Consider the following 24,789-nt stretch of genomic DNA (forward strand, 5'->3'; position numbering starts at 1 on the left):
AATAGCAACAATTAAGCCCAATTTCTCAAATCGTTTTCCACAAAAGGGCCACATAAAGATTGGACAGATGGGGGGAAAAGAAGAGATCCTTGTGGAACTGTGTTTCACTTCTCAACAAGAGGACCACTAACCTAGCAACTTTTGATGCCTTTCAGATAAAAACACAAACAAACCAAGTCCAAACCATACACTCTAACCCCTGTCTCCCTTAACCAACAACATTCCATAATGGACCATATCAAAGGCTGAGGATGATCGAACAGAACACTGTCCCCAACCCTTCCCCTTCTACGCACATACATTTCCTCCAATAAGACATCAGCAACATTCCTCTTCCCAAACTGTGGGATGGGAACCCAAATGGGGTCACAAAACCTGCCTTTGGAGTGACAACCTAAGTGGCCTTTCCATAGCTGCATCATTATTCTATACTTTTTTTTATTTGACCACCATCATGGGGTCACAGCCATAAAAAGATTGGGAAGCACTGCTCTAGTACGATGCAGATAGAAACCTGACTGCGCAGGTGCTCCAATTGTCAATGAATGTAACCAGCTGCTTTGCTACCAGTTTTTGACCTAGATTATTCTCACACATCAAGATCTAATTAGCTTTAACAAAGCCACACTATACTACCTGCTTAAGACCACACGTTAAGCGGCCATTGATCAAGGGGTGCATTGTGTTAATTTCCCAATCCGAGAAGATGGTCAGAAGTCCAGTTCACATGCTGTTGACCTAATTGTAAATACCCTGTACACCACCTTTTTTTTTTTTTTTGTTACATTTGTACCCTGCGCTTTCCCACTCATGGCAGGCTCAATGCGGCTTACATGGGGCAATGGAGGGTTAAGTGACTTGCCCAGAGTCACAAGGAGCTGCCTGTGCCTGAAGTGGGAATCCAACTCAGTTCCTCAGTTCCCCAGGACCAAAGTCCACCACACTAACCACTAGGCCACTCCTCCACTGTTGCTACTATTTGAGATTCTACATGGAATGTTGGTATTCCACTAGCAACATTCCATGTAGAAGTCGGCTCTTGCAGATCACCAATGTGGCCGCGCAAGCTTCTGCTTCTGTGAATCTGACGTCAGACTCACAGAAACAGAAGCCTGCGCAGCCTTCTACATGGAATGTTCCTAGTGGAATAGCAACATTCCACGTAGAATCTCCAATAGTAGCAACATTCCATGTAGAATCTCCACTAGTAGCAACATTCCACGTAGAATCTCCAATAGTAGCAACATTCCACGTAGAATCTCCAATAGTAGCAACATTCCATGTAGAAGTCGGCCCTTGCGGATCACCAATGTTGCCGCGCAGGCTTCTGCTTCTGTGAGTCTGACGTCCTGCAGGACGTCAGACTCACAGAAACAGAAGCCTGCGCAGCCTTCTACATGGAATGTTCCTAGTGGAATAGCAACATTCCATGTAGAATCTCCAATAGTAGCAACATTCCACGTAGAATCTCCACTAGTAGCAACATTCCATGTAGAATCTCCAATAGTAGCAACATTCCATGTAGAATCTCCAATAGTATCTATTTTATTTTTGTTACATTTGTACCCTGCGCTTTCCCACTCATGGCAGGCTCAATGCAGCTTACATGGGGCAATGGAGGGTTAAGTGACTTGCCCAGAGTCACAAGGAGCTGCCTGTGCCTGAAGTGGGAATTGAACTCAGTTCCTCAGTTCCCCAGGACCAAAGTCCACCACCCTAACCACTAGGCCACTCCTCCACTGTTGCTACTATTTGAGATTCTACATGGAATGTTGCTATTCCACTAGCAACATTCCATGTAGAAGTCGGCCCTTCCAGATCACCAATGTGGCCACGCAGGCTTCTGCTTCTGTGAATCTGACGTCAGACTCACAGAAACAGAAGCCTGCGCAGCCTTCTACATGGAATGTTCCTAGTGGAATAGCAACATTCCATGTAGAATCTCCAATAGTAGCAACATTCCACGTAGAATCTCCACTAGTAGCAACATTCCATGTAGAATCTCCAATAGTAGCAACATTCCATGTAGAATCTCCAATAGTATCTATTTTATTTTTGTTACATTTGTACCCTGCGCTTTCCCACTCATGGCAGGCTCAATGCGGCTTACATGGGGCAATGGAGGGTTAAGTGACTTGCCCAGAGTCACAAGGAGCTGCCTGTGCCTGAAGTGGGAATCCAACTCAGTTCCTCAGTTCCCCAGGACCAAAGTCCACCACCCTAACCACTAGGCCACTCCTCCACTGTTGCTACTATTTGAGATTCTACATGGAATGTTGGTATTCCACTAGCAACATTCCATGTAGAAGTCGGCTCTTGCAGATCACCAATGTGGCCGCGCAAGCTTCTGCTTCTGTGAATCTGACGTCAGACTCACAGAAACAGAAGCCTGCGCAGCCTTCTACATGGAATGTTCCTAGTGGAATAGCAACATTCCACGTAGAATCTCCAATAGTAGCAACATTCCATGTAGAATCTCCACTAGTAGCAACATTCCACGTAGAATCTCCAATAGTAGCAACATTCCACGTAGAATCTCCAATAGTAGCAACATTCCATGTAGAAGTCGGCCCTTGCGGATCACCAATGTTGCCGCGCAGGCTTCTGCTTCTGTGAGTCTGACGTCCTGCAGGACGTCAGACTCACAGAAACAGAAGCCTGTGCAGCCTTCTACATGGAATGTTCCTAGTGGAATAGCAACATTCCATGTAGAATCTCCAATAGTAGCAACATTCCACGTAGAATCTCCACTAGTAGCAACATTCCATGTAGAATCTCCAATAGTAGCAACATTCCATGTAGAATCTCCAATAGTATCTATTTTATTTTTGTTACATTTGTACCCTGCGCTTTCCCACTCATGGCAGGCTCAATGCGGCTTACATGGGGCAATGGAGGGTTAAGTGACTTGCCCAGAGTCACAAGGAGCTGCCTGTGCCTGAAGTGGGAATTGAACTCAGTTCCTCAGTTCCCCAGGACCAAAGTCCACCACCCTAACCACTAGGCCACTCCTCCACTGTTGCTACTATTTGAGATTCTACATGGAATGTTGCTATTCCACTAGCAACATTCCATGTAGAAGTCGGCCCTTGCAGATCACCAATGTGGCCACGCAGGCTTCTGCTTCTGTGAATCTGACGTCAGACTCACAGAAACAGAAGCCTGCGCAGCCTTCTACATGGAATGTTCCTAGTGGAATAGCAACATTCCATGTAGAATCTCCAATAGTAGCAACATTCCACGTAGAATCTCCACTAGTAGCAACATTCCATGTAGAATCTCCAATAGTAGCAACATTCCATGTAGAATCTCCAATAGTATCTATTTTATTTTTGTTACATTTGTACCCTGCGCTTTCCCACTCATGGCAGGCTCAATGCGGCTTACATGGGGCAATGGAGGGTTAAGTGACTTGCCCAGAGTCACAGGGAGCTGCCTGTGCCTGAAGTGGGAATCCAACTCAGTTCCTCAGTTCCCCAGGACCAAAGTCCACCACCCTAACCACTAGGCCACTCCTCCACTCCACCTTTTCTGAAACTAAAAAGAGAACTCTGTCCATCTCTCTTCTTCCTATCATCTCTTTACCTTCTTTCCCCTGCTCTTCCAATCAGCAACTTCCCTATCCCTCTCTTCCCACAGTTTTAGAGTATCATCTTAGTTGTACAATACACTGCAAACTGCTCACATGACTCCTGACCAAAAATTTCCAGACCTTCACTCTGCAAACTCCTACATTTCTTTACACAAAGCCCTAAAACAATCCCCTGCTTACCCCACTGAATGATTATTTACCTTTCTGAATCTTTTTATATAGTTTAATACATTCTTTTTATATAATTTAATATTGGTCACCACAAACAGCTGAACAGCTAGGAATGTTTTCAATGAACATAACACGTATAGCAAGGTCATACAAATCTTTCACAAACATGTCTGTCCTTTACGCCTGGCAACTTGCTTTCAACAGCAAATCAATTTCTTCTTTCATCTCCAAAATTACTGACAAGTGGGAGTAACAAGAACAGCTTGACTGTTCCTTGCGACTTTAACCTCCCTGGTCATTCAAGCTGTACAGCCTAACCTCAAGCAAACTGAACACACCAGGTGCTTCAGCACAGTAATAAGAAGAAACTGCTGATTTCTAGAGACCTGAGATATAAAACAGAAAATCAGAACCATGTAACCATAACTAATTACTTTTATATCAATTTCATTCAACTTGAAAATGTATATTTTTAATACTAGATTTCAAACTTGTGACGTTCGACAGTCATATAAAACAACATTTATATCCAGTGGGAAAAGTATCCAAACATTTTAATAGACGAGCAACAGTCAAATTAAATAAGGGCATGAAATTCCAGGTCTAAGTATACTAGCTTCAAAAGCTTACTGCTCAACTTGTGTGCAGTGAGATTGAGGGTAGATCTCACCACAGGAGTTATGCACCTTTTCTTGAGCCTTGATCTGCACTTCCAGCCCTGGAGGGTGGAGGAGTGGCCTAGTGGTTAGGGTGGTGGACTTTGGTCCTGGGGAACTGAGGAACTGAGTTTGATTCCCACTTCAGGCACAGGCAGCTCCTTGTGACTCTGGGCAAGTCACTTAACCCTCCATTGCCCCATGTAAGCCGCATTGAGCCTACCATGAGTGGGAAAGCGCAGGGTACAAATGTAACAAAAATAAAATAGATACTATTGGAGATTCTACATGGAATGTTGCTACTATTGGAGATTCTACATGGAATGTTGCTATTCCACTAGCAACATTCCATGTAGAAGGCTGTGCAGGCTTCTGTTTCTGCGAGTCTGACGTCCTGCACGTACAAGCAGAAGCCTGCGCGGCCACATTGGTGATCTGCAAGGGCCGACTTCTACATGGAATGTTGCTAGTGGAATAGCAACATTCCATGTAGAATCTCAAATAGTAGCAACAGTGGAGGAGTGGCCTAGTGGTTAGGGTGGTGAACTTTGGTCCTGGAGAACTGAGGAACTGAGTTCAGTTCCCGGCACAGGCAGCTCCTTGTGACTCTGGGCAAGTCACTTAACCCTCCATTGCCTGCCGCATTAAGCCTGCCATCAGTGGGAAAGCGCGGGGTACAAATGTAACAAAAATAAATAAAAATAAAAAATAACTAGTCAGGTTTTCCAGATATCTCTAATGCATAGACCCCCAACATTTCAAAATGATTGAGAGTGCCAAACACAATGAGGGACCTTGCTCAATACGGGGGGTGCTCAGCAACAGTAGTGTAGTCAGACTGCTAATTTTGGGTGTGCATAAAATGTTTTCTCTGTCCCTGCTCTCCCTCCACCCTCTGCCCCTTCCGTCCCAAAATATCAATACTTTAGGATGTGAGTGAGGATCCCAAAAACTCCACCAGCTGAAGACCTCCTCCAAAGGGGGCCAGAACTCCCTTTTACCAAACTTGGAAGTCAGCAGTAGCAAGTCAGCAACAGCATAACTGAGCCACCGACGCCAACAGCCCACCCATACTCAGCTGTCGGTGTCTGTGACTCAACGACAATGCCACAGACTGCCGAGCTTGGTAGAAGGTTATTCTAGCCGCCTTCATAGGAGGTCCTCAGCTGGCAAGGTTTGGGGATCCCCACTAGCTACAGAAGGGTCAGGCTTGATGTTAGGCTGGGGCCCAGGGCCGAAAATAAGGAGAGAGCCCACTGATCCTTTCTCCTCCCTGAACTCGTCTGCCATTACTACCACACACCAACAGACCCTCACCAAATAAGAAACACAGGATCACAAAATAGAAATACAAATTTGTGGTCAAAAATTGAACTGAGAACCCCAAGAATTTATACTGCTGAGGACATAAAAACAGAAATGCATTCCCTTTTCTACTAAATAACCAAAACCCAGAAAAAACTGTTCTACCAGAAATGTGCCAGTATCCCATTTAATGGAAACCATGCGGTTATCAGGACCAGATTTCCTTCTAAAATCTGGCCATACGTCCCCAGCTATGGAGAACTCCTTTGAGCTTAAAGACCCTGACTCTGACACAGAGATCCTTCCAGAGATGACTGTTCATACTACTAACATTGTGCCTGAAAGCAACTTGAGAGCTCGTTTCTCAAGCTGGAGTAATGCTCAGAACAGCCATAAGTGCACCTCATCCATACTGTATCTCTCTCTTCATCAGTTATCAAACACCCAGCATTTGTCACCACTGGCACATCTGTACAAAGTCTCTCTCAGTAAAGTGAGATTATTTGAGCACAGAGTGCTATCTTATGTTGCTTATAACAAGCAACGTAAGCAGAAGAATTCAAATGCATTTGTAGAGGTATGAACCTTCCAAAGAGTAGCCCATTTTTGAAGTTGGACCCTTTAATTGACAAGAAAGGTCTGCTGAGAGTAGGTTGACTACAATCTGCAAAGTAGCAACTTGGTCCTTTCTTCATACTTTCACTGTACACTACAGGGTTCAGCACAGGAAAGTGCCTTTGATGAAACTGTGCAGGCTGCTCTAAGAACTAAGACAACACATTCTGAGCAGCCCTAGACTTGGGAGCCACTCCCTGAGAGATGTCTAACTGTGTTGAACTTGGGAAATAACTGACAAACTGAGAATACCACTGCACACATGAAGGGCCACATGTGATCAGAACACTGCACTCAAGTTCTAGCCGGAAAGGCTGAAGCTGGAGGACCCTGTGGGGTAACCGACCCTGTGAAGTTAACAACTGCTGCGGGGAGAGAACCGGAGGTCAGCCTAGGTCAGATATGGCTGAAATTGGTGGATATGGATAAAACCTTGCAGCAGTCCTCAATGGAGGTAAAAACTTTAAATACTACTGTACAGGAATTGAAGGATTCTATAGAAATTGTTAAACAAGATTTTTCCTCTAAGATAGAGACCTTACAGAAAGAGATGAATCAAACTATAGAATTTAAAGTGGCTGTAATAAAAGACAATACGGAGTTAAGAAGAAAAGTGGAGCAAATGGAGAATTTTAATAGAAGACTAAACCTCCGTCTACTTAATTTTCCTAAACTAGTAGGGATCCCTCCATTAGAAATTTTTACAAGATTTTTGAGAGAAAATTTAAATTTTCCACGAGGCAATCCCACCATTGAATAAAATATATTTTATACCTAATACAGTTAAAAAAGTAGAAGGAGAGAGATCAATGGACTTAGATAATATTACAGCCATTTTGGAACAAACCTTAGAAGAGGCTACAGAAAGAGCGACGTTGCTTGTTTCTTTCGTCTTCCAGCAAGATTTGAACTCAGTGATGAGACTTTACTTTAAATCTACAAATCGTATATTTGGAGGACAAAAAATCTGGATTTATCCAGATGTGACTAAGACTACTCAACAAAAAAGAAAATTGTTTCTTTCTATGAGGTCTAAAATAATAGAATTAGGAGGATCCTTCCTTCTTGTATATCCATGCAAATGTCTTGTAAGGTTAAATCAAACAAAATATGTGTTCTTTAACCTAGATCAGCTTAAATCTTTCCTAGACTCTAAACAACAATAGAGAATTTGTAGGAGTACACGAGAATGGTGGGGCCATCAATTCTTTAATAATTTAGAAATAATATAGTATAATCTTCACAAATTCCTACCTCCCTCTTTTATTGTGGTCTAATGAAGCTAAATGTTATGATTTTGAGGAAAGTTATTCCTGTTTCGCTTATTTTTTTGTTTCTAAAGCTGTATTTCACTTAGCAGTTCTTATGTCTGTATAAGTTGTAAAATTCAATAAACAAATAATACAAGAACACTGCACTCAAGTTCTGAGCTCTGGGGCAGCAGTTCCATTCCAGTGCTGTCAGAAGACGTCACCCTCTTCTAATCCTTATCAATTCTGCTGTCTATGGAAAAAAATGTATTACAAGTTAACTAACATCACTTTCAATCTAATATCGATATTTTACAAGAAGCTACCCTGGATTTTCTTTTAAGAGGAGTGGGCAGGGGGAAAGCAAGGCAATACAATTAAACTAGACAAATGGGAGCAGGAAAGATGATAATGAAAGGAACTGTAAAAATGGAAATATATTTACACGTGGAACACATGACCATTCACAATGAAGCATTGTATTTTCCTGCTTTAAAACTAGCAAGATGCTATTGCTCTTTGCAAAATGAAAAGTATCTCCATTTTCCAGGGCGCACAATTTCTAATCCCTGTGAAAGCTTAACTCCATCAAAGGATCTGTTTTATGTGTCTCAACGCCACCTGAAATTAAATATGACCAAAACCGAGCTTCTCATTTTCCCCCCCAAACCCACCTCCCCGCTCCCCCCATTTTCTATTTCTGTTGATGGCTCTCTCATTCTCCCTGTCTCAGCTTGAAACCTTGGGGTCATCTTTGACTCTTCTCTCTCCTTCTCTGCTCATATCCAGCAGATTGCCAAGACCTGTCGTTTCTTTCTTTACAACATCCGTAAAATCCGCCCCTTTCTTTCCGAGCACTCTACCAAAACCCTCATCCACACCCTTGTCACCTCTCATTTAGACTACTGCAATCTGCTTCTTGCTGGCCTCCCACTTAGTCACCTCTCCCCTCTCCAGTTGGTTCAAAACTCTGCTGCCCGTCTCATCTTCCGCCAGGGTCGCTTTACTCATACTACCCCTCTCCTCGAGACCCTTCACTGGCTCCCTATCCGTTTTCGCATCCTGTTCAAACTTCTTCTACTAACCTATAAATGTACTCACTCTGCTGCTCCCCAGTATCTCTCCACACTCGTCCATCCCTACACCCCTTCCTGTGCACTCCGCTCCATGGATAAATCCTTCTTATCTGTTCCCTTCTCCACTACTGCCAACTCCAGACTTCGCGCCTTCTGTCTCGCTGCACCCTACGCCTGGAATAAACTTCCTGAGCCCCTACGTCTTGCCCCATCCTTGGCCACCTTTAAATCTAGACTGAAAGCCCACCTCTTTAACATTGCTTTTGACTCATAACCACTTGTAACCACTCGCCTCCACCTACCCTCCTCTCTTCCTTCCCGTTCACATTAATTGATTTGATTTGCTTACTTTATTCATTTTTGTCTATTAGATTGTAAGCTCTTTGAGCAGGGACTGTCTTTCTTCTATGTTTGTGCAGCGCTGCGTACGCCTTGTAGCGCTATAGAAATGCTAAATAGTAGTAGTAGTAGTACTTTACGTCTCTCTTGCATATTTTCTCCATCAGCAGCAACAGCAAGTAAGAGCAAAGCTTGATTTGCCTGATGTAGTAAATCAGATAAACTGTTCAGAGTACTTGTTTATAATAATGAAATTCAACTTGTGAAAAACCAGTGGTGGAACAGTTTACAACTTTTGTTACTGAGCCTGCTCATAGAAGAAAAAATAAATTGCTAGCTCCAAAAAGCTAAAATTTCAAGTAAGGAGTAAAAATCAGCAAGATAAGATGTAGAAATAGACAAGGACAGGAAAAACACCATGTACCATTTCCAGTCTATCTTCTTGAAAAGATAAAGTCAAACTAGTTGGGGAAAGCTTTGTGACACTGGCCTGAAATTAACACACAGAATACCATCTGAATGCAGATAAAGGGTAATTTTCATGTGCGAAATCAAATATTTTTCTGAAAAGTTCAATATCCAATTCCATGTTCCATACGATAAACAGACTATAATATATAACCAAAGACAGACGATGAATTGTTGGAATAAGTAATATAAAGCTTACTGCTAGAAGTTTGTCTCCAATCTGAAGTCTGCCATCTTTGTGTGCTGCACCTCCTTCAATAATTTTGGTTACATAGATGCTGTTGTCCCCAGGAATGTGCTGATTTCCAACACCTCCTGCTATGCTGAACCCAAGGCCTGCTTGAAAATAAGAAGAAAGTGCTTTAAATTCAAGATCTTTTATAATACAAAGGAAATTATCTGATAATCTTATGCTAATAATTTAGGCCAACTGTTATAGATGTTAAGCAAACCACTGCTCCAGTGGAAGAGCATGGAATGAACCAGATTTGAAAACGGCATAATATCTGTAATCTACTGCTCACATAATCAGAATTTCAACATTAACTTATCAATAGAAATCAAACAAAATAAAACATGGAAAAGAAAATAAGATGATACCTTTTTTATTGGACATAACTTAATGCATTTCTTGATTAGCTTTCGAAGGTTGCCCTTCTTCCTCAGATCGGAAATAAGCAAATGTGCTAGCTGACAGTGTATATAAGTGAAAACATTCAAGCATTACTATGACAGTAAAATAGATACCATTGGAGATTCTACATGGAATGTTGCTACTATTGGAGATTCTACATGGAATGTTGCTATTCCACTAGCAACATTCCATGTAGAAGGCTGCGCAGGCTTCTGTTTCTGTGAGTCTGACGTCCTGCACGTACGTGCAGGACGTCAGACTCACAGAAGCAGAAGCCTGCGCGGCCACATTGGTGATCTACAAGGGCCGACTTCTACATGGAATGTTGCTAGTGGAATAGCAACATTCCATGTAGAATCTATAGAAATCAAACAAAATAAAACATGGAAAAGAAAATAAGATGATACCTTTTTTTATTGGACATAACTTAATACATTTCTTGATTAGCTTTCGAAGGTTGCCCTTCTTCGTCAGATTGGAAATAAGCAAATGTGCTAGCTGACAGTGTATATAAGTGAAAACATTCAAGTATTACTATGACAGTAAAATAGATACCATTGGAGATTCTACATGGAATGTTGCTACTGTTGGAGATTCTACATGGAATGTTGCTATTCCACTAGCAACATTCCATGTAGAAGGATGCGCAGGCTTCTGTTTCTGTGAGTCTGACGTCCTGCACGTACGTGCAGGACGTCAGACTCACAGAAGCAGAAGCCTGCGCGGCCACATTGGTGATCTACAAGGGCCGACTTCTACATGGAATGTTGCTAGTGGAATAGCAACATTTCATGTAGAATCTATAGAAATCAAACCAAATAAAACATGGAAAAGAAAATAAGATGATACCTTTTTTATTGGACATAACTTAATACATTTCTTGATTAGCTTTCGAAGGTTGCCCTTCTTCGTCAGATCGGAAATAAGCTGACAGTGTATATAAGTGAAAACATTCAAGCATTACTATGACAGTCTGACAGGGTGGGATGAGGGGGGTGGGTAGGAAGTATGTATGGGGACATCAAAGCATATCATTGATATTCTAACAGGGTGGGTGTGGATAGGTGAGGGGAGGGTGATCAACAGAGACTTACAGCTTTATGGTTTATAATGGGCTAGGAAACCCAGATCCTTGTTAAGTCCTTTCTGTTGGGTGTTAAAATATTCAATCATTCTGACTTCAAAGGTCTTATGTTCTTGTATGGTTTTAAAGTTACCTTTCAAGATTAACTTATAAATTATTTTTAGCTGCTGTTGTGGAATTAAACAACATAATGTGATGGAAAAATCACTATAAAGACATTGGATTAAACAATATTACTTAACTGCAGAAAGCATTCTCTGAGGGCAGCAGAATACAAACCTTCACAACATGGGTGATGTCATTTCATGGAGCCCAGCATGGGAACTCTATTTCAGGCAGGGGCGTAGCCAGACACCCAAGTTTGGGTGGGCCTGGACCCAAGGTGGGTGGGCAGAACTCCACCTTGTCCTACAAGTGATTTGGTTTCTCCCTCTCTCGCCTGCATGCCATATGGTCTTTCAAACATCCCCTCTCCCCCGTATACCTTTTAAATAGCAGATTTTCACCGGCAGCAAACAGTTGTTGGGAATTTTTGGCTGGTGGGGCTTGGGGTCCCTGCCAGCCACATTATAGGTGTGCTGCCACTTGGTGGGCCTGAACCTAAAGTGGGTGGGCCTGGGCACACCCCAGCCCACCCTTGGCTACGCCACTGATTTCAGGACTGATAAACAGAACTCTTGAGCCAGTTCGACCATGCACATGTAACATTTCCTGCCCATCGCCGTCATTTAGGACCACATCAATCCATTTACTAGCACGAGAAGAATACAACTCTTTGGAGGGGAAAGAAGAAAAGTATGTGGAGATTTGTATCCTGCTTTCCTCAGAAAACACTTTCTACAGGTAAGTAACTGTTTTATCCAAGGACAAGCAGAATATTAAAATCCTCACAACATGGAACTTCCTAGCTACAGGCTGCCTTCAGCAAAATTAAAGGGAACAAGTGGCGCTGTGAAGGCAGACACCAATAGCATTTTTGGCAGCAACGAGTCTTTTCTGTTTTTACTTTAAAAAGGCAGCCCAGAACTAATAGAAATGGCCCTGGGAGAATGGAGTTGGGCTTTAATACCCAAAGTGATTCTGGAGGACTGGGTGGCCAAATCTACTGAGTTCTCAGGAGTCTTGTTGGAGAAAATAATGTGAGTTGGAGCTCTGTGAATCTTTTATGAGGCCAGTCTCAAGTGGATCACTGATGCCATTGTAGCTCTGACATGTCCCTCTAGGGACGAGCCTGACTCGGCATAAGAAAAGGAAATGCATCCTATTAGCCAAAAGGAAAGATGACGTTTTTTTTTCTTATCTGCTAATTTCCTTTGTTTGAGTTCTGCTAGACCACTTTGGACTGATGGGTTATGCCCCCCTACCAACAGATCGGAGGCAAAGAAACTGGACTGTCTCAGCGATATCCTCTACAGAGGTAATGGTGGAGCATGGAACCCTTCAGTATGCCAAAACTAACCAAAATCTTCCAAACTATGTATGTGAGGAACCGGTACTAACTACGGAATCCTGGAACCTGTCCTAAGCAATGAGCTCCTCAACCCTCCAGACTCACACTGGTGGTGAAAGCCATCCTCTAGAACCAGAAAGGTGACCTTTAGGAAGTGAGTCAGAGAATCCCACCCCTGCAGATAGCTTATCAAGCCCTCTGCTAGCAGAAGCCTGATCATGAATTGCTGAGAACTGCAGGACAGCAATGCCCATTTGAATGGTCTTGTGTGAGCCCTCACTCAGGGCACCACCTCCAATGTTATTGTCATGGAAATGACTATAGATCATCCCCAAGCTCAAAGAACCTTCTGTGCACAAAGCGCCCTCTTCCGGCACTGGAGCTTGTGCAGGTGTGGTCAAAGCCATGGAAGAATGAGGACACCTACATACCAGTGTGGCACATAAAGATTTACTGAATGAACCAAGACCCTTAAAACATCTTAGGTTCTTTTATAAATTGTAGACCTCTAGAGATTCTCTACATCCTCCAATATTCCAACAAAGTCTTGATGTGCAATTCAGAGCATGTATATCTCTTGCTTAACTGCAATAATTGTTCCCATTTTTCCACATTCAAGTCCATCTCTTCTAGTCTACCATATACAGGGTCTTGGTTCATTAAATAAGTTTTTATGCACCCCACTGGTGTTCTGACATCATTCTCCCTCTGCTTGGTTGACCACTTTCTGCCTCTCTTTTGGATCATCACTTGCCCAGGCGTTCCTGAGTGAAGAACACCATTCCTCAGCTGGTGATTTAAATGATGAGATACTCCAAGCTTGCCATCCAGGTCCTGTACAGCCAACTACCAGTTGACCTCCCAGGCAAAGCCGTGACCTAAAGTTCAAGATCCCATAGGGACTGAGCCTCCAAGCTCAATCAATAGAAGATCTGTGGGCTAGTCCCTGGGAGCTACAACCTAAAGAAAGTTCTATATCAAGGGTCCAAACCATGGACTGTTCCTGGGGAGCCAGGCCAACACAAACCTAAAAACCTGCTGCACCAGTCCAACCTGCACCATCTGCTGGAGGCAGAGAAATATTGAAGGGTTCCAGGCTGCACCACTACCTACATGGGATGATGTTACTGAGACAACTCAGATTCTGCATCTCACCTGCTAGTACCAGGGGACCATAACCTGTCAGTCTGAACTAGTCTAGCAGGATAAAAAGTGTGTGTTTGCCAGTGGCAACCCCAATCCTCTTAGGATCAAATGAGATGAAAAGCTGGGTGGACTTTCTTTAGGCTTTAATCTGCTTCAGATAGATGTTTAAAGTCTCTCTCACAATCCAAAGTGTGCAGTGCACTTTCATCTTTATAGGCCTGAGGTATGGGAAAAAATATTGGCAGGACTATTCATTGGTTAAGATGGAACTCTGACACTATCTTGGAAAGGAACTTAGGATGGATACACAGAGCCACTCGTGTTGAAAACCTTGAAAGGTGGATCAGTTAGTAGAGCCTGGCTCTCACTGACTGTGAGCTGAAGTGACCGCCACTAAAAAGTCTTCAAATGACAGGTATTAAATGGTTTGAAAGGAGCTTTTATTAGCTGGATAATAAACACACTGAGGTTCCATGACACTGCAGGTGCACTGATGAGGCTTCAATAGAAGCAATCCCCAACAAAGGCTATACAAAAATGGTGGTGGCCTTCTTGTCATAGACAGGCTACACAAAAATGGGTTTACCATCTATATGGTGGTGACAAGTGCTAGCTGCACTAAGGTGCACCCTAATAAAACAGGTTTTGAGACCTGACTCGAATACGTTCTACATCTTTAAGCAGTTTTTGTCTTTGACAGGAAAAAGTATCTAAGGCCTTCTTGTCATAGACAGGCCAAAACCAAAACTGCTTACACACTTCTGACCAAAATCGAAATGGCAGCCAACACTTATCACCTGGTTTTTGTTGAAGCAGAAACCAAAAACTAAAGTATAGTTCTGTGAATGTGAATTGAGACTGGATATCCAGTGTTCCTTCTCTGGGCTTCCCTCTGTCTCTAACTTAAAATGGATGGCATCAGCCAACTTCCTTACAAACTCAATGAAAGAGCGGTCCTCTGATGGGGATTTACATCATTTAGGAGGCAGGGAGGGAACTGATAAACATCTTGGGGACCCCTCTTCAGAGAAGACCTTTGGTTTATCTTCTAATCACAGGAGCACTCAGAATCAGGTTCAGGGAAAAAAAACACTCCAAGGAAGTGATCCGATTCTCTACCTGTCTCATCCTACTGACCTTAGGGTCAGGCCTTAAGTGATGGTGCTGAGACACCGAGGATTCCTGAAGCACTAGTAAAACTTCCTCCCCAGTGAACATTGGTGTGCCAAACACTGACACTGAGACCTTGAAGAGTACTGGGGTCAAAGTGTCTCTTGCAGATAGTATATGGATTGAGGCTCAGATGGACCATCTCTGTTCTCAATACTAATGAAGCAGCATCACATTCAGCATAGCAGCATTTCATATTTCCCCTACACTTCTTCATAAATGCTCCCTGAAGACTACCATCGACAAAGATATGGGCATCACAGAAGAATGACCATGTCATCCCAAGCTACTTGGGGTACATTGAAATCGGGGTCTTGGGTTCTTGAAGGCTGATGCACTGCCTCCAATGCCAGGAGGATGAACAATCATCACACTGAGGGTACGTTAAGATCACTGGTGAGCTCAGCGCCTCAAAGCTCTTATGCTTGCAGGAGATGCAGTGTCAAGGTGTCTCAGCTTCCACTTGACAGCATTGTGCTCTCTCAGTTCTGATGAAAATGAGGATGAATCATTCCTCTTCTTTGAGCAGGTATTGAATGATGGCCTCCATCAACATTTGCTGTTGAGGGTGACTGAACTGCAGAACTGGGACCCATGGTGACCAATGCTTCTAATGCAGATGTGTGCCAAAATCCTTGTGCTGTTTCTTGTGGTCACAAACTCCTCTCTGACATCTGTGAATACAGCATATGATGAGAGGAATCACAGCCAGGCCCAAGACATTGCAAGGACTAATTCTCTGACAGATATGGTCCTGGTGCATCAGATACACTTTTTGAAGCAACTGGGGGCATTCTTTTAGGAAATATCACCCAGAAAAATAGCCACAGTGAAATCAAATAAATTGATAATGAAAAAAGAACCTGAACAGGAGCTCAAGACCTACAGAGGACTACATGAAGCCAATATAGAAATAAAGAGACTTGAAAAATGACCCAAAACATAACAGAGCTATGGGAAGAGTGCCACACGACAGCAACAAGAACTTCCACAAATGTTTTTATGACTAATATTGTGCAAATCGGACGAAAAAGTGCATATAAGTACATAAGTAGTGCCATACTGGGAAAGACCAAAGGTCCATCTAGCCCAGCATCCTGTCACCGACAGTGGCCAATCCAGGTCAAGGGCACCTGGCACGCTCCCCAAACGTAAAAACATTCCAGACAAGTTATACCTAAAAATGAGGAATTTTTCCAGTCCATTTAATAGCGGTCTATGGACTTGTCCTTTAGGAATCTATCTAACCCCTTTTTAAACTCCGTCAAGCTAACCGCCCGTACCACGTTCTCCGGCAATGAATTCCAGAGTCTAATTACACGTTGGGTGAAGAAAAATTTTCTCCGATTCGTTTTAAATTTACCACACTGTAGCTTCAACTCATGCCCTCTAGTCCTAGTATTTTTGGATAGCGTGAACAGTCGCTTCACATCCACCCGATCCATTCCACTCATTATTTTATACACTTCTATCATATCTCCCCTCAGCCGTCTCTTCTCCAAGCTGAAAAGCCCTAGCCTTCTCAGCCTCTCTTCATAGGAAAGTCGTCCCATCCCCACTATCATTTTCGTCGCCCTTCGCTGTACCTTTTCCAATTCTACTATATCTTTTTTGAGATACGGAGACCAGTACTGAACACAATACTCCAGGTGCGGTCGCACCATGGAGCGATACAACGGCATTATAACATCCGCACACCTGGACTCCATACCCTTCTTAATAACACCCAACATTCTATTCGCTTTCCTAGCCGCAGCAGCACACTGAGCAGAAGGTTTCAGCGTATCATCGACGACGACACCCAGATCCCTTTCTTGATCCGTAACTCCTAACGCGGAACCTTGCAAGACGTAGCTATAATTCGGGTTCCTCTTACCCACATGCATCACTTTGCACTTGTCAACATTGAACTTCATCTGCCACTTGCACGCCCATTCTCCCAGTCTCGCAAGGTCCTCCTGTAATCGTTCACATTCCTCCTGCGACTTGACGACCCTGAATAATTTTGTGTCATCGGCGAATTTAATTACCTCACTAGTTATTCCCATCTCTAGGTCATTTATAAATACATTAAAAAGCAACGGACCCAGCACAGACCCCTGCGGGACCCCACTAACTACCCTCCTCCACTGAGAATACTGGCCACGCAATCCTACTCTCTGCTTCCTATCTTTCAACCAGTTCTTAATCCATAATAATACCCTACCTCCGATTCCATGACTCTGCAATTTCTTCAGGAGTCTTTCGTGCGGCACTTTGTCAAACGCCTTCTGAAAATCCAGATATACAATATCAACCGGCTCCCCATTGTCCACATGTTTGCTTACCCCCTCAAAAAAATGCATTAGATTGGTGAGGCAAGACTTCCCTTCACTAAATCCGTGCTGACTTTGTCTCATCAGTCCATGTTTTTGTATATGCTCTGCAATTTTATTCTTAATAATAGCCTCCACCATCTTGCCCGGCACCGACGTCAGACTCACCGGTCTATAATTTCCCGGATCTCCTCTGGAACCTTTCTTAAAAATCGGAGTAACATTGGCTACCCTCCAGTCTTCCGGTATTACACTCGATTTTAGGGACAGATTGCATATTTCTAACAGTAGCTCCGCAAGTTCATTTTTTAGTTCTATTAATACTCTGGGATGAATACCATCAGGTCCCGGTGATTTACTACTCTTCAGCTTGCTGAACTGACCCATTACATCCTCCAAGGTTACAGAGAATTTGTTTAGTTTCTCCGACTCCCCCGCTTCAAATATTCTTTCCGGCACCGGTGTCCCCCCCAAATCCTCCTCGGTGAAGACCGAAGCAAAGAATTCATTTAATTTCTCCGCTATGGCTTTGTCCTCCTTGATCGCCCCTTTAACACCATTTTCGTCCAGCGGCCCAACCGACTCTTTGGCCGGTTTCCTGCTTTTAATGTATCTAAAAAAGTTTTTACTATGTATTTTTGCTTCCAACGCTAATTTCTTCTCAAAGTCCTTTTTTGCCCTCCTTATCTCCGCTTTGCATTTGGCTTGGCATTCCTTATGATCTATCCTGTTACTTTCAGTTGGTTCTCTTCTCCACTTTCTGAAGGATTGTTTTTTGGCTCTAATGATTTCCTTTATCTTACTGTTTAGCCACGCCGGCTGATGTTTAGTCTTTTTTCCCTTTTTTCTAATACGTGGAATATATTTGTCCTGAACCTCCAGGATGGTGTTTTTAAACAGCATCCACGCCTGATGCAAGTTTTTTACTCTGCGAGCTGCTCCTTTCAGTCTTTTTTTCACCATTTTTCTCATTTTGTCGTAATCACCCTTTCTATAGTTAAACGCTAGCGTACTTGATTTCCTAGTTTCACTTCCTTCAATGCCAATATCAAAACCGATCATATTATGATCACTGTTATCAAGCGGCCCTCGTATCGTTACCCCCTGCACTAGATCATGAGCACCACTAAGGACTAAGTCTAGTATTTTTCCTTCTCTTGTCGGCTCCTGAACTAGCTGTTCCATGAAGCTGTCCTTGATTTCATCAAGAAATCTTATGTCCCTTGCGTGTACAGATGTTACATTACCCCAGTCTATATGCGGGTAATTGAAATCCCCCATTATTATTGTGTTGCCCAGTTTGTTTGCGTCCCTGATTTCCTTTAACATTTCCGCATCCGTCTGTTCGTCCTGGCCAGGCGGACGGTAGTACACTCCTATCACTATCCTTTTCCCCTTTGCACATGGAATTTCAATCCACAGTGATTCCAAGGAGTGTTTTGCTTCCTGCAGAATTTTCAATCTATTTGATTCAAGGCTCTCGTTAATATACAATGCTACCCCTCCACCAATCCGATTCACCCTATCACTACGATATAATTTGTACCCCGGTATGACAGTGTCCCACTGGTTATCCTCCTTCCACCAGGTCTCAGTGCAGTGCAGAGAACGCTGAAATGTGTCTTAACAGCTCCATGGAAAACATAAGATTGGTGTGGTCTCCTGTGACAATCGCAGGCAAGATACTGCACAAATACATGGCTGAACCGGCTCAAGTTCTGTTTATCAGTCCTAGAGTAGAATTCCCGTCCCGGGTGCCATCAGATAACGTCACCCACGTTGAAAGGATTTTAGTATCCTGCTTGTCCTCCAAGAAAGCGCTCTACACTTTCATAAAAAGTAAATACATACTTTGATGTGCTTCATGTGCCCTTTACTATCATTTCAGAATTCCTTACATGAACCCTATAAATGCATGATTTTTATAAAACAAATACATATTTATGCATTCTGATAAGACAGAATTCTTTACGAAATGGCTCAGCATTCAAATGCTACATATTCTTACTAATTTCATGTATACAGTTAGCTGTTTAAGAAATGTTTCTTTGCTAATAAATCTTGAATATCAACTCAGCAATTTTTCTATTGCTACTTGACTGCCACCAATGACTTCATCCATCCATCTTTTCCCCAACACTTTCATTCTGCTATGCACCTGCTTTTGGTTGCTAAGCAACCCTATCAGTAAAGCAGAGGAGAAAGAAAACAGACAACTCACATAAATGAAGACCTTTATCTTTCTGGTGTGACAATATATGGAAATGTAAGAAAAGATGTCACTTGAATAGCGAACACTTGGCAGAATTGTGCTATCTAACCACCTAAACTGGTGCTCGCTTCCAGTGTTTTGCACAAATAAAGAATGGGAAACCCAAAGTAGTTCAGAAGCAGAGACACCTAGGCATTTTAGTTTGAAAAATACATGCCTTAAGTAAATTTCATGATACAAACTGGTCCTCACATGAGAATTTAAATCACTTTATTGGTATCTATTACTTTTAATTACACAAATGAGGAAACTTATCTGCCAAAAAGGGCTTACTGTACAGTATCTAACAAGGTACTTAAAATGTATGCTTTATGCTATTTATTTCTGTATTTCTACCCCACATTTTCCAATCAAGGTGTCAGTTCAATGTGGCTTACAATTGATACAGTTGCACATATAACATTTACGTTAGGGGTTATCACATGTCATTGATTCGATTTCTGTTAGTGGTAGTGATCAAGTTACATGGTGTGTTGTATTGTTGGTTAGTCTATGCAGGAAACCCCAAAGAAGGATTGTCTGAAGAGGGCTTTTTAAGTATTTTTGAAAAGTTAGGTAGTCTGTTGTGCATTTTAGTGCTTTCAGTATTGTGTTCCAAATTTTAGGATAGATGTATGTAAAATTGGTTGAGTATGATGATTTCTATTTTAGGCCTTGGTATCTGGGGAAATACAATATGAGGTAGGTTCTTGTGCCTTTGATCGCGTTGCGCATAGGTAATTCTATTAGGTTTGCCATACCAAAAATTATCCTGTGAACCAGAAAGCAGACCTTGAAGGATATACGTCCTTTGATGGGTAGCCAATGAAGTTGGAGGAGTAGTGGTCTTGCGCTTTCAAAGCTGATTTAATCTGAATATTTGTCTAGCAGCTGTATTTTGTGCTGTTTGCAGTTTCTTTAGTAGTTGTTCCATGCATCCGGCATAAATTCCATTGCTGTAGTCTGCATGGGCGAGAACCGTGGATTGGACTAGTGTGCGGAATACATCTCTCAGGAAGTAGTTTATTGTTTAGTACATTTTCTTCATTGTGTGTTTGAGATTTGCTTGTAGAAGGATAGATTAAGGTCAATGGACACTCCTAGGATTTTCAGATTGTCAGATATTGGGAGTGATGTGCCCATGGCTTCAATGTTTGGGTAACGTTCGATATTGTGTGGAGATGTGAGTATCAGGCATATGTGTTTTTTTCTTTATTCAGTTTGAGCCTGAATGATGCCCAGGATTCCATATAGGTTTATGCCATTTGTAATCTTGGAGGTAATTTCATGCAGGTTTTTACGGAAGGAGATATAGATGGACACATGATCAACGTAAATAAGGGGGTTGAAGTCTTGTTTGGCTAGTGTTCAGGCGAGGGGGGTCATCATTAAGTTGAATAGCATTGGTGAGAGTGGCGAGCCCTGGGGAAGGGAAATTGGACTTGATATACCGCCTTTCTGAGGTTTTTGCAACTACATTCAAAGCGGTTTACATATATTCGGGTACTTATTTTGTACCGGGGCAATGTAGGGTTAAGTAACTTGCCCAGAGTCACAAGGAGCTGAAGTGGGAATTGAACTCAGTTCCCCAGGATCAAAGTCCACTGCACTAACCACTAGGCTACTGTCATTAAAGGTATGGATGCCACTGGCCTGTAATTTGATGTGTAAATGATCTTTTTTTGTGTGTGTGGGCAATATGTTGACTTTTTTTTTTTTTGTGAGAAACGACCTTCCTGAAACATGTAGTTAAGATGGCCTGGGGCAGCTCTCAATACGTGGTTGCGACAAATATCTAGCATACAATAGGTGGAGAATTTCCTTAATGCTTTTGCTACTCTCTCTTTTGTTGGTTGTGTGAAGATGGTCCATGTTCTATCGGCTGGGGCTTCTTTTGAAGGGTGATCAAGTTTGTCTATTAGGAATTCGAAGTTTGTGTGGTCTTGTTTAAGATTTCTCCTAAGATTGAGGATCTTCTCTTCGAAGAAGCTGGGGAGTTTGTTAGCTGATGAGGGAATCTTCGTTCATCGTCAGAGGTTTGGTGTTTATCAAGTTGTAAACAATTTTGTACAGTTTCTTTGAATCTTTGTAGTCTGGGCCTATTTGTTCTTTATAGAATTTTGTTTTAGCATGTCCGATTTTGATCTTATACCTATTTTGTGCTTCTTTCCACGCGGCTTTGTTTGTATCACTTTTGTTTTTCCATCATGCTTGTTCTAGTCTTCTGCAGAGGGTTTTGGCTGCTTTTAGTTCCTCGTCAAACCATGGGACTAATTTGCTTCTCTGACTGTTTTTTTTATTTTCAGAGGAACTATTATCTCCAGTATGTTTTTGCACCTTTTGTCCCATTCTGATATGAATTCTTCTGTGTTAGTTGTTGGGGCGCATTTGTCTTCATATATAGCCATCCCGAATTTGGCTGTATCGATTTTTCCTCATGATTTGTATGGTATTCATGTTTTTATTGGATGAGTTTTGTGTTCTTTCCAGAATACGGTCATATTTAGCTTAAAGTGATCAGACCAGGGGGATACTGTCCATCTTGGGTTCTGTATTTTGAAGTTGTTGACCTTTGAAAATCTACAGGGAAGTAGGTCTATGGCATGGCCTTTGACGTGGGTAGTGGTCACTAGTGGTCACTTGAAGTCCCAGATTTGAAGGAATTCCTTGCATTCTTTGGAGTTGTCTATCTTCTGGTCGTATTCCAGGTTCCTGGGGGTCTGTAGAACAGGATGCAGCATAGTTTGTTATATAGAGTCTGGTCCTTAACTATAAGCGAGGCAATTCCCAGTTGTGGTGTTAGAAATTCCACTATGGCTTCAACCGTTAGGAAGGCTCTGTAGATCAGTGTGATTCCTCCACCTCTTTTCCCTTTTCTGGTCCACTGTAGGATTTTATAGCCTGGTGGGCATAGATCCTGGATAATAGGGTCTTCTCTATCATGTATCCATGTCTCGCTGAGAAAGATCAGGCCGAGGTCTTCGTCAGTTATCCAATTCTTTATTGTTTCTGTTTTATTTACCACTGATCTAGTGTTGATATATCCCATTGGTTTTGGTAAAAATTCATCATCTATTAGCGTGCTTCTGGTAATTTTCGTTAGTTGACATTTGTCTCTGTGTTTTTTTGTTCTCCTTTCTGGTCCTGTGTTGTGTTCAGTCATCGAGAGAGAGGATTCTATTTTTTGGAGTGCCTAGTCAGACTGTTAGGGCTATCCCCAAGAAAAAGGTGTTTTTTCCCGCTGGGTAACACAGATTGCAGGGAATCGGTATGTTGCTGGTCTCCCTTTGATTTAGGACTTCCAGGATTGTTATTAACGTTGGGGCCGTCAGCCCCATTAATATTCTTGTAATGAGCATTTTTGCCTCTTTGGGGTATGGGGGAGGGTATAGTACACCTATAAGTGTTTAGGAGTGTCTTCTCTTGTTAATGTGTGTGTGGGCGTGGGTGCGTGTGTGGGTGTTATGTTTGGCCTAATTGTTTAAATGTGTGTGTGTGTTTCTGAGTATGTGTGTGTGTGCCCGGGTATGGTGGTTAGACCTGTGATTAATTCTGTGCCTGTTGCAAGCGTCTCTCACACCATACTAGAGACCATGCTGAATTGGAAGGGAGAGTTTTACGTGTTACCTTTTATCTTATATAGCGTTAACTAGGATCTCATAACAGTTTTTACAATGACATCGGCATTAAGACTTCTAGAATTGGAAGGGAAGGTTTTACGTGTGTTACCTTTTAGATTTTACATAATATTAACTTTCCTTTGCAATACATTCAGAAAGAAATATATAATGTTCCCACAATTATAACTTAATTCCATAAATAAGTCTTATTTGATGAAGCATACACTTTACTCATTCTATATACCTTTAGGTCCTTTCACAAGCTTTATCTCCATTATTTTTTCTGTGACAGGTTTCCTCCTCCTGACATACAACCGTACGACTGATCCCGCTTCTTTCAAAGCCTCAACTGCTTTGCTGTGCGTCACGTCGTGTACATCCACATCATTTACTCGTAATATACAGTCATTAACCCTGAAGAAAGCAACAGTCACGTGTGACAAAAATAATTTAATCCCACACAATCAATACAGTATGCAAATGCATCATGAATCCTCTAAAATGAGTGACAAATTTGCTAATATACTACAATGCAGTAAGCAGAGAGCAAAACACTAAAATGTACATTTTATGTTAATATCTAGTTGAGTTAAAGTACAATCTTGCTCCAGTTGAATTAGCAACTATATTGATCACCACATTCTCATTCTAGAATTTAACTAGAGGATTACATACACATTACTTGTAGAACTGGGTTCCAAGCTAATGCATAATGAATATATTGAGTATATGCAGTCGGCAGAAATGAACAGGAAAACATTCAACAAGGCTAAGAAAGCATTGAGATATATTACTGTTTTATTAGTTTTATTACTTCGAAGGGTAAATTGATTTCATAGTTTCTTTTTTAATTGTGTTAAAAATATAAAGCAAAAACATGAAAAGGAGAAGCATAAAAGTAGCCCGATTATGAGGTATTCCTGATAAAATTCTTTAACACTGCTGTTAAAAAGCTTCTAAAACTTAAAACTAAAGATGAAAGTACAGAATTTCACCTACAGATGCTAACACAATTTGGCCCTTATTAATCTACATTTGTTAATTTTCAGTCCTATGAAGTGAAAGTTGACAAGAGGGGACTAGATCTTTTTTCTGTTAGTCTAAACAAGTTGCATCAAACTGCAATCCGACTGTAAAGCAGTTTGGGTTTCTAGATATCTCTTATGAATGTGTGAAATATATATTTAAATACAATGGAAGCAGTACATGCATATCTCTCATATGCATATTCATTAGGAATGTTATGAAAAACTGGTTTGTGGCCCTCCAAGATTGCAGTTTCACAACCCTGGTCTAAACCATGCAGGCCACTGTACTACATGCTGGCATTAAGGACCAATGCTAGACCTCTTATGATGCCTCTTGATTCACAGAATTCCTTGCGCTGCTCCCCCTCTGTCTTTAAAATGATCTGCTGGACTTCAGAACAAACATCCTCATATTACGGACCTTTACCTAATATGCGTTGATTGACTTATGGATCCTGAAGTGTAGCTGAGGCCTGTTAGAAGAGCCACAATAATGGTGGTCAGGTCTGCAGTACTGGACTCCAAGTCTTAACCCCATGGAAACGTTCATACTCATGTCTACTGCAATTGCAAAATCAGGTAAGAATGCCACAGGGTTCCTGGCTGATGCCATGGGCCT

General features: G+C 42.0%; 1 protein-coding gene across 10 annotated transcripts in view; it reads right to left on the reverse strand.

Annotated features, from left to right (window-relative positions):
• The window catches only part of DLG1 (discs large MAGUK scaffold protein 1), a 337,516-nt gene that overhangs the window by 119,727 nt on the left and 193,000 nt on the right, over nucleotides 1–24,789 (reverse strand). For 6 of the 10 annotated variants that reach the window (XM_030216925.1, XM_030216924.1, XM_030216923.1 and 3 more), the window contains 2 exons: nucleotides 23,387–23,556; nucleotides 9,672–9,808 (listed from right to left, as the gene is read on the reverse strand). In XM_030216925.1, coding sequence (XP_030072785.1) covers nucleotides 9,672–9,808; nucleotides 23,387–23,556 — 307 coding nt within the window. Of the gene's footprint in view, nucleotides 1–9,671; nucleotides 9,812–23,386; nucleotides 23,557–24,789 lie in introns of all 10 variants that reach the window. The other 4 variants (XM_030216922.1, XM_030216920.1, XM_030216917.1 and 1 more) reach the window with 1 other exon arrangement.

The sequence above is a fragment of the Microcaecilia unicolor genome, chromosome 10 (genome assembly GCF_901765095.1).
Source record: "Microcaecilia unicolor chromosome 10, aMicUni1.1, whole genome shotgun sequence".
Lineage (NCBI taxonomy): Eukaryota > Metazoa > Chordata > Amphibia > Gymnophiona > Siphonopidae > Microcaecilia > Microcaecilia unicolor.